Source organism: Echeneis naucrates, chromosome 19 (assembly GCF_900963305.1).
Source record: "Echeneis naucrates chromosome 19, fEcheNa1.1, whole genome shotgun sequence".
Classification (NCBI taxonomy): domain Eukaryota; kingdom Metazoa; phylum Chordata; class Actinopteri; order Carangiformes; family Echeneidae; genus Echeneis; species Echeneis naucrates.
The window spans coordinates 7,927,865-7,938,427 of NC_042529.1; the positions used below are offsets into that span (position 1 = coordinate 7,927,865).

Genomic DNA, 10,563 nt, shown 5'->3' on the forward strand with positions numbered 1-10,563 from the left:
AGTGCAAGTGGAACACTGAATATTCAGTATTATTTCTGTATACTCGCTTGGACACATCAACCAAGGTCAACTGTGGGCATCAGCTCACTTTTCAAAATCAGCAGCGTTGTCTGGAAATTCAAAAACTGCATTATGGATCAGGCCATTACACACTGAAGTATAACAGCGAAAACACAGCATAAGCACCTGCTGTATTCATTATTAATTGTTTAAACAATTAAGACAATTTTTGAAGTCTTCATGAGGTCCTCTCCTCATGTCTCACACAGATTCATTTTGGAGGGAATGCTGTTTATCTTGCATTCTTAAGAAATAATTAAATTTCCAACCTTGAGCTCCAATTTTCTACTGAATATTATTCAAATATATATATATATATTTATTTATATATTTATATTTATATATATACATACACATACACATACACACACACACACACCCAGCTTGAGTCCTGCCGTGTTTTTTGCAGCTCAAAATTCATCATAATGATCCTTCTAAATTAAAGGGAGGGAAAGGATAACCTGGCCTCACTTCTCCTCTCCCTTTCCCCACTGGGTGCCTTCACCTTTGCTCTCTGATGCCACACACACCTGGGCCATATCCTATGATTAATGCAGGGTGCAAGCACAGTCCAAAACAACAGGTGTCTATTGGCAGTTTAATGTTTGTGCTCTGCTCCAAGGTTGCACCCATTTACACGGTTCTCAATATGCATTTCACACTTCCAGACATAAATATTTAAACTCCAAGGTGGAATTTGTCCTGTTGCACTCCTGGATGCAGTTTGTAATGTTGTCTCTTGATAGTCAGCTGCAGTGTGTGCTATTATTATGTGCCAAACTGTTGCCTTTTGAATAGTCTTTCACTATGCACTGTCTGTAAAGGTTGCATTTGAAGTGATAAAACTCAAGTCTGACAGATTTTGACAAGACGAACCCATTTGTCTCTCTGCCCACCCTCCCTCATTGTGTTCGCTTCATTCATGGCACAGGACAGCTAGGCACACATATTTCTCGAACCTTTTAAAAACCCCTCGGTGGGGAAAAAACTACTTTTCAGCTTTCATAGTGGAATCTATAGAAGGCGAAGGAAAAATTAAGCAAATCTATCATTTTAAAATTGCCACAGCTGGGCACTTTAGATGTCCCCATATTTTGTGCCTTGCACCGCCCAACGTCTTTTATTTCGAGACACCCGCGTAACATACACGCGCGCACCGCAAGTTTACGTTTCGGACGTGACGTCAACGCGCTGCAATTCAAACTTCAGGAAACGGAGCGGTCCGGAAAGTAAACGGTCCTGCTGTCACAAACAGGCAACTTATCAGGAGCTAATCTTCAGTTCACTTCATCTGTGAGTGCCAAATATCTAACATTTATCTGCATTTATATTTGTTTTGTGGTATCGTTTAAATTTGAACAGAGGCAGATTTGGATGTTACACTCGTTTATGTCAGGCAGCAACTAAACGCAGGTGGACGGAAATTTCCAGTAGGAGTTTAATTTATTCCTTTATTTTGAAATAATAGTGTGCAACAGTGGGTGTTATATGTTAGGGAAATAAATGTAGTAGCTTAAACTGGCTGGAAAGATTAAAAGCGTAAGGTACAAACAGTTGTGTGATCATTTTGATTTTAATATTTGTATGTTTGCTGTCTCACAGCTGAAAGTGTCTCCTTCCTCAGTTATATTCGATTTGAGTGTTTGCAGTTATAATTGACTTCAAATTAAAACTACATGCCTTCTTCTAAATTGCTCATCACCCCAGACTCTTCTCTAGTTTAGGAGCGCAACAAAAAGCAGCACCAGCAAAAGCGGCCATGACATCTAAAGGTGCCAAAGAGACCATCGTCAGCAGGTTGGGTTTTAAATCCAGCAGCTCTCCCTCCAAGGCCGAGGCCGAGATGGAGAAAATCAGGAAAGAGAACGCTCACCTGAGGAGAAAGATTGATGAACTGGCCAAACGTCACATCAAATCACCCGACTCGGACAAAAGCAAACTCCTGGAGGTGGAAGAAGTGTTTATTTTTGTCAGATCAATTCAAAATTTATGTGTGTTGGCTTCTTTTTTTTCCCCCCTCTATCTAATTTCTAATATTTACCTTCATTATAACAGAGGATTCTTTCACTTGAGACGCTGAGGGAGAGGAACAATCAGCAATTGCTGGTTAAAGAACAGGAACTAGACACTTTGAGACAGCAGCTGTCAGCCAGAGGAGGAGAGGTATGTACACATCTCTGCAGAAATGTACAGCGCATTTACCGTAGACCTGTATAGAAAAAAGTCATCTATTAACATGGATAGACATGCTGACATCTTGGGACGACAGATATCTGCCCAGTTTGAGGAGATGTATACATACAGCTGAGTCTTTGAGAGTGCTTCTAAACATGTGAAGATTTGTTCCACTCTTGGCATTGTATTGGTGACATATGTATTGCTAGCAGCAGACAACTGTCTGGAAATCATGCTACAATTCTTCTGAGCTGCCACAAAAACAGTTGGGGGCGGAGGGGATAGCTTCTATCCCATTTTGACAGCAGCTCAGCTAAGTGAGGTTTAGACAGCCATCAAAAGCTGCATACCAACACATGTTGTGTTTGCAGTTCACTTGATATTTATAAACCAAATATCTTTCCCTGCGGTTGGTCTGTGTATGTATTAGCATTCATGACTTGTTAGTGTTGATGACACTGCTGAAGAAATTGATGCTATTTATTTGAGGTTGTTGCTTATCCTTGTGAAATCTCTTTTCTATTATGACAGAAATCATTTTCTGAAGCAAGTCAGGGTAGCAACTGGCTAAAACTGGGAGATGGCATGCTGGTAAATGGAATATCAGCTATTTGTTTTCCTTGACATTGTGAATGTGTAATGTGATTTAATCGCACTAGCCTCTGCCTCATTAAAAGTGCTACTATAGCTGCTCAGCTGGGAAAGGCTGGCAGACTGTCAGCCATGTAATGTCATTTACTTGAAGTAGATTTGCATTGAAAAGAGTAAATATCTTTAGTGTATTGTGCCTACTTAAACAAAATCCTGTTGACATGGTTGTTGTCGGAGGCTAGTCAAGCTGTCGGCTATTTCATATCGGTTTGTATTTTAGGTGGTGGCATCACTACAGGCACAGCTGGAGCAGCGGAGGAAGGAGGCTGAGCAGAGAGACATGTTGTTCCAGAGCCTGTCACAGGAGACAGAGAACCTCAAAAACAAGCTGGCCACTGTTTCTGCTCAGTGCCAGTCTCTGGAAACACAGGCAATGGTAGGTTTAACAGCTTATAGCTATCAGAAGTCTCCTCCTCCAAATGGAAATTTGCTGGTATAGAAGTGGTGATTGTTTCCTGACATTAATTATTGAAGTGTTTAGTCACTGTATGTTCTTTAGTTTTTAATGACTAAATTGTTTTAGAGCAAGCCGTTAGTAACATAAATGTAAAGGAAAAAAATCTTGACTATTAGAAATCTCCAGAGCACTTTCTTGTCAGAAATCACTGAACAGAGTTGGTTGAGTGGTTATATCCCTCGCTCTGACAGCATACTTTGCTCCAGCCAGGGATTAAATTCTCCACCCACAGCTTTTTGTCCTCTGCCTCCTTTTCTAATATCCTCCTTTTTTTTTTTTTTTTTTTTTTTTAACTTACTGGTGTACTGATGTAGTAGTATTTTTGTTGAATTCTATTCCTGAAAATTCTGATTATATTTTGTGATTAATTGTTTGATTTCCAGCAACACTGAAGTCTGACGAGCGTAAATGGGTTTTAAAGGAACCAGATATGATGATACTTAATTAAAAATTGCTGTGATATTTTTCTTGGGCCAGGTTTTTGAATAGCTGTGTGCCCTCTTTAGGTCAGTCACTATCGTATCAAAGATTCATTTCATGGTAATTTTAACAGGTGTTTCTTAAAATTTTTGAGACATCATAGAGGGGACGATACTGTTTGGAAATGAAAGTCCACTTGTTCCACTTCCCACTAGGTGGCAGTGTGTGCCCTTTTTTTTTTTTTTTTCTTCTTCTTTACCAGCCGATATTACTCTGGAGGAGCCTTCCAAAACTGTCATAATTAAAACTATAGTAATAGAGTAAAAGATTAATATAAATATAAAATGTTTCCAAGGCACTTTGTTTCATCTGTTAATACCTTTAAAATAAGATATCACACAATAGTTTTGTAAAACAGCATTTTCCACATGACGCTTTAAAACTGGCTGTACAAGAGCTGAGGATTTGGAGATGTCACTCAGCATTCTCACAGTTTTGGGCTTTTATTCCCTATCAGAGGGCAGCATACTGATTCTTGGTCAGCCTTTTGACTCTCAGTGCCCAGCGGGTTTCACTACACTCAAAGAAAGTCGTCATCAAGATTGTTCTTGACTCCTGGAAAGGCAAAGACCACAAAATCAAAGTGCAAAATTTGGATTGCTTCAGACTCAGACATCATATTTCTCCTTTTCATGGACAAAAAGACCTCTTCTGCAGCCCATCATAACAGCCTTTGATGATTTCTATTATTATTTTTTTATATATATATACTGTCAGTTCTCAATACATTTTTAATCAACATCTTTAGGCTGGTTGCTTTCAATGTTTCTAAATTCTGCATCCAGTTTTCTGAGTCACTACTTTCCCGCAGTTACATTGTTGTTTCAATCAAGACAAAGCATAATGAATAGAGCCTGTAGAGAGTATTGTGTGTGGGTGTGTGCTTTTTTTTTTTTTTTTTTATTAAACAAACCACAGATGCAGGATGTTTTTACCTCATGAAAGTCACCTTGGATGATTGATTCACTGTTCACTGAATCAAAATTTTTGTAGTGAATTCCTGCTTTGACTATAAGATGCTACTTTTGGACTGAAGGCTTAACATTTTAAAATGGAAAGGAATTCTGGGTAGTCCTCTTTCATAGTGAGGTTTTTGAATTCCCGCTGCAAGTGGATTTTCATATCTTTATATGTTTATGGTAATTTTTCCAGGAATGTTCTCCACTCTCCAAACCTTGTTAGCTTCTCCCGCATTACTGGAAATAATCCAACCAGCAGCCCCTGACTCACCCTTCCTTCTCATGTTCTTCCTGGATTCACAAAAGCTATTTCTAGGCTTAGCTTATGGGATGTATGTTTAAAACCATCTGGAAAAAGTTGACAAGCTCATGATGCTCGTCTGATAGTGTAGCAGCTCACAGAGCCTTAGCACAGAGATGATCGTTGAGATGTCTACTGGTGTGGCAGCATTATGAAGGGTTTGCTGAAGCTTAGTCTTTGAGGAGGATCAGACATGTAGACCTCGGGGTCAGAGTGGCAGAATTATGAGATGAATGTCCTCTAGGAATTGAGATCGAGGAACTGTCTCTGATTTTACAGCAAACAAAAAAATGTAGAAAAAATATAAATACCCTCCAACACATTTTTGTATGTGGTTGAAATATTTGTAATTGAGGAAAGCCTTTATGAAAGGCAGGTACGGAGTATTGCCATTATCAGGTTTATAAAAAAAATATGTTATTCCTCTCGGCAGAATGGACACGTCCCTCCTGCAGATCTGGCATTGGTACAGGATCAACTGAGAGATGTGAGTCCAGTCAGTGATTAACGCTGTCTTTCTCTGTGTAATTTAAGTCCCCACTTTATAACTATTGAAAAGTATTTGTGTATTGTATGTCTACAGCAGAAATCTCAACCACCTGAGATGTATTTGAAGCGTACTACTCTGTGGCAGTCTATTCAAGGCCAAGGGAATTGAGTTCATCATTCAATATTTCCACAATATCTACAACATATCTTTATGTCCATATCAGCAAAAATATAGGCTGGATATTGCTTTTTCAGATAAAAGAAAACATTTAAATAAAAACAGTTTTTCCATTCTATCCACATCGTAGCCTTGATGAAATGCACCCAACCCCTGCCTCTGTTCTTTACAATCATACACACACAAAAAAACAGAGCTCAGTACAGAGTTGGGTTTTTTTTTTTGTTTGTTTGTTGCCAAGCATCAGTTGCAGTATGTCATTTTTGGGTTTGTGTATCTTGCCATCAGGCTCTTGAAAAGAACCAACAGTGGCTGGTGTACGACCAGCAAAGAGAGGCGTATGTTCAGTCTGTCCTTGCCCGCTCGCTAGAGCTGGAGCAGCAGCTGGCCCAGGCAAAGCAGCAACAAACCAAATCAAAACAGGCCGGTTTAGATGGTGAGAATTTGATTTATCTCATTGCAACCTTCAGAATTTACTGCAAATGTATACTTACAAATGTGGAATATTGTAAATTAAAATGAATTTATCCTGAGTTACCATGCAAGAATGATACCAAGGTTGTTTCTTTGATGCTTTGATAATACAACGTGTGAAGGGGTAAATTAGTTCAGATTTAGTGGTTTCATTTAAATACTTGCCACTACTTTTTTTTAGCCACATTAAAGATGTAAAAAGGTGAAGCATCCCAGAATAATCCTGATACTTAAAAATGCCACCACTGAGGGCTGTTGCAGGGCTATGATATTTAAATGTCAACTATATATATATGCCCCCATCCAGAATCTTATAAATCCTAAATGACAGTATTTTGAATGTTATATAAATTTAAATTATGAATAATAAGTATAAATTTTAATTGCAACCACAGTCTAGTTTCTTAATTTGACAACCAACAGGTCTTAATTCTTTTCCCTCAGCCAATTCAGAAGTTCCAGACAAGGAGACACAACTGAGCCAATATGACAAGTTGCTTTTGGGGGTTCAGAAAGACCTGGAGAGTACAAAGGATCAGGCTGCAAGAACCCAACAGAACCTTAAAGTGCAGAGAGAACAGGTAGAGGCTAGTTCATGTCCAGCTCTTGGGATTTCAGTTTCTGTCTAATCCAAACAGACTCTGTAATCAATTCTTATTTTCCTCTTTTTATGGATGTGCTGCTTACTTTCTTGAGAAACCGTACCATTTTATTATTAAACTATGCTCCATTTATTTTACATTCATTTCACTCAAGACTGGTTTAGTGCTAAATCTACATGCAGCTTAAACAACCCCATTAAATATCCACATTCACTGGATTCAGACATCTGTATAATTGATCTGTGGAGCTCTGTGGGAGAAATGGGTAGGCAAAAAGCATACACCATTCTGAAAGTCAATGTTTTCCTTTTGGCTCTGCAGACCTTGAAAGCTCAGGCTGAGCTGCAGTCTCAAAGGGAGCAAGTCACAAGGCTCCAGGAGGAGACATTAGCACTGCAGAGGAGGTATGAGGAGAAGTGCAGTGAGCTGTCATCCTTTCTCATGAAGTACGAAGAAAAAAGCAAAGAGTTGGAGGAGGCCAAGATGCAGCTGCAGGCAGAGCGACTTAGCAGAAGGTAGGAAGAACAGCAGGGTCTGCTCCATTTGTTGTTAGTGAATAAAGGTGGCTCGCAGTTCAACTCTGTGTCTCGGTATGTATTTTAGTAGTAAAGTTGCCCAGTGCAAACAAAGCACATTTGGAATGCCAAACTGTAGATTAGCTGGGACATTTAGCTTAAAAGTACAGCACCCCTTCAATGAAATTCTCAGTTGGCCCATTACAACAGTAAAATGTTCAACTGACCTTGGATTTTATGCAGACAAACACGGCACTGATGAGCATCAGAACCCTCTGTGGGTGTGCTTAAAACAGCAGTTAACAGATTTTAATGTTTTTTTTTTTCCCCCACTGTATGAAGACAATATAAATAAACAGGATTATTGCCAATATTTAACTGAATTACACTAACATTACATCCAGACATGAAGCATGCGAGGAAAGACAAGTGTCATCTGAGCGGGCAGACAGGATGAGAGTGGAACTGGAGAATATGGATGTCAGGTTGGAGGAGGAGAGGAAGAGATCTGCTGAACTTCTGCAGCAGGTAGCTTTCACATTGACTGTCGTCACTCACACTCATCTGTTCTATTACGATACCCAATGGTTCCATATCTATCTGAAAATGTTGAAAGTTTTCTAGCATTGTATTTAACTGTCAGTTTGACTTTCACAGGTAAATATGCTGCAGAAGTCTCTTCTGAGTCAAAATGAAGAACAGAGGAGAATCGCAGCTCTGGAACAACAGGTAAAGCTTTGCATACTTTCTTTCTGTATTTAAAGAGCCTCAGCTCAAAGCAAACAACCTGCTTCGCAACAACAGATTACAAATTTTAAACCTTCACCTGCCAGTTATTTATTGTATGGTTCCTGATATGTTGCTGCTGTTAAGAACAAAGGACGTTTAGTGGATCTGAAGTGAGTGTTACTTCTTGAAGGAAGAAAATTCAGTCTGATCCCACTTGTGCAATTTATGTACAATGAGTTCTTGGCTCTCTCCTCATCATATATTTCTCCCCCTCCAAAGATCCAACTCTCTGCCAAGGACTTTGAGAATGAAAAGATTGATCGCCAGAGCATGCAGCACCAGTTACATAAGGTGCTGAAGGAGCTTCGCAAGGCTCGTGACCAGATTGCTAAACTGGAGTCTGCTGTAAGTCCTGTCTGACATTATAAACACAAATTTAATCCACATTCTTTTAGAGAGATGAACCCATTATTTGTTTGGCTTTAAACAAAGTCTGACTTTATTATTCAGATTAATTAATAATGACACATGTTCTGTTTCAGAAGCAGCCCAATGTCCGTTTCTCAGAGCCCAGCTCCTATAACAGGTTTGAGTTTGAGCGTCTTACTATCGATGACTCTCCCAGCCCCACATCCCCATCTAAAGTCACCAACCTGCTGGATGAAAGTTTCTTAGAGTGCCCAAAGTGTCGGGCCACCTATCCCACCAGCCGACACAGGGAGCTCTTGGCACACATTGACTTCTGCCTTGCCTGAGCTCACAGAGTATAGATCAGTGGTTTGCAGTCTGGGTGGTGGGCCATAAAAACATTTTGTTCCAGATTTAAAAAAAAAAAACAAAACTCATATCAAAAGCAAAAGAGCTAAAACTCTTTAGTCAACCTGGTCAGCATGACCTACTGTTGGGGACAATGGCTAAGAAAAAGAAGTTTCAGATAATTCTCTAAGCAAAAAATATAAGATAAAGCTATTTTTAAATGTGTAATGAGGGCTAGGATTAGGACTAATTCATTGTTGCCTTCTCCTTCACTTATGATTTCCAATGAACAGCAAAGATAAGTTTGAAATACAACTGCTGCTGTCACAATGATCACTGGATATTTAAAGTAAACTCCACATACTGTAGTGCATAAGTGGAATTGATAGGTTTTTTTTTATATATATATATATGTGAGGGAATCAACACACCCTTAACATGCTGTGTGTTTCGTGTCCATACCCTAAAAGTACCCAAAATTATTTAATGCTACAACAACTTGGCATCACACTTTTGTGGTTTGTTTGAATGACTCAGTTGTTTCCCAAAGATTGATTTGACTGTTTTTTTTTACATTCGTGAAAAAGGACCTATCACATTCTTTCTGCATGTTGATGTATATCTTGAGCCTGCATCTTTTTTTTTTTTATTTAAATTTATCCTTTTTTTTTTTTTTTTTTTGAAGCTCTTAATGACTTCATGGTGGTTCATTTTGTGTGCATTTATATTTATTCTTGCTTTTATAAGGGAGCTACAGGGCTTTTAGGTGACAAAAGCTTTTATTTACCTTCAGTCAATGTCAGCGATAATTATGGAATATTGTACAATATTCAGTTTCTTGTAGCATCATGGGAAATAACTTATTGTATTAAGTATAAAAGTTTACAAAACCCCCTCATGCTTCATTAACAAAGCAGCAGGAAGCTCATTGTTCTAGCACTCCTAATTCACGAATCAATGACTTCTGACAAACAACAAAAATCCCTTTAACCAGCAATGGTCCTTTGCCGTCTGACAATAATGAGGTGAAAGATAAAATAATTGGGGACATTTTTCAGTGTTTCAGCTTTTTAATGTTGTAATTGTCATCACAGTGAATAAAACTGCATCGCCTGCGCCTGGCATGTGTTTAATATTACATCTTGTTGTGCTCTAGCTCAAAGTGTAGCAATGTTTCTCAGTCTAAGCGTGGACAAAGCTCGCCTACTGTAATCATGATCAAGATCTGTCTGACTTAAACCACACAGATTTGTCCAAATGTCACAGACTTTAACTTCCTGCATTGGGGAGCTTGCTCATTTGTTGCTGGGTTGCTAGTTGCATTCTTTCCTTTGAGTGAATCTTGCTTCCTTCTCCTCTCTGACTATAAGCCTGCAGCCCTGTAAGGCTGGAATGAGATTGCATGAGTTAATTCCTTGTACTAAACTATTTAAGGTAGGGGATTAGTGAAGGTCCCTCTGCTAGGGGGAAAGGGGTTAAGGTGCCTTTATTCCTGCTGCCTTGGCAATGTGACTAGATTGACTTAAGACAGACAGACACTGCTATACTGCCGTCTTGAAGAGAGCTTTTTTTTAATTGATGTTGCGGGTCTTTTAAAAGAATGCCGTTTGAGTATCAGATTTCATTTTTTTAAGTCAGTTAGATAATTATGTGCTCCAAAGTTGTTTTTATGATGCACTGTGCTGTACAAAAATGTGCAATAAAGTTGTAAATCTCCCTCCAACATAGCGGCCCTTT

General features: G+C 38.9%; 1 protein-coding gene across 5 annotated transcripts; it reads left to right on the forward strand.

Annotated features, from left to right (window-relative positions):
- The first annotated feature begins 1,271 nt into the window (after positions 1-1,271).
- cep55l (centrosomal protein 55 like) lies at positions 1,272-8,923 on the forward strand. 5 transcript variants are annotated; one of them, XM_029527789.1, is made up of 13 exons: positions 1,272-1,353; positions 1,780-2,008; positions 2,116-2,223; positions 2,767-2,826; positions 3,107-3,262; positions 5,517-5,570; positions 6,039-6,186; positions 6,669-6,805; positions 7,148-7,341; positions 7,746-7,869; positions 7,999-8,070; positions 8,350-8,475; positions 8,613-8,923. In XM_029527789.1, exons 2-13 carry the CDS (start codon positions 1,820-1,822, stop codon positions 8,823-8,825), a joined length of 1,581 nt encoding a protein of 526 aa, XP_029383649.1. In that variant the 5' UTR covers positions 1,272-1,353; positions 1,780-1,819; the 3' UTR covers positions 8,826-8,923. The 5 variants fall into 5 exon arrangements, with proteins under 5 accessions (XP_029383649.1, XP_029383652.1, XP_029383653.1 ...); XM_029527792.1 differs by having other exon boundaries at positions 8,616-8,923; XM_029527791.1 differs by having other exon boundaries at positions 1,274-1,353; positions 1,785-2,008.
- Positions 8,924-10,563: the final 1,640 nt, after the last annotated feature.

What these genes read in the sequence shown, in the direction of transcription:
- cep55l (XM_029527789.1), top strand. Translation starts at nt 1,820, where the DNA reads ATGACATCTAAAGGTGCCAAAGAGACCATCGTCAGCAGGTTGGGTTTT. An exon ending in TTAAAGTGCAGAGAGAACAG is followed by an intron (nt 6,806 to 7,147) that starts GTAGAGGCTAGT and finishes TTGGCTCTGCAG; the next exon opens with ACCTTGAAAGCTCAGGCTGA. An exon ending in CTGCTGAACTTCTGCAGCAG is followed by an intron (nt 7,870 to 7,998) that starts GTAGCTTTCACA and finishes TGACTTTCACAG; the next exon opens with GTAAATATGCTGCAGAAGTC.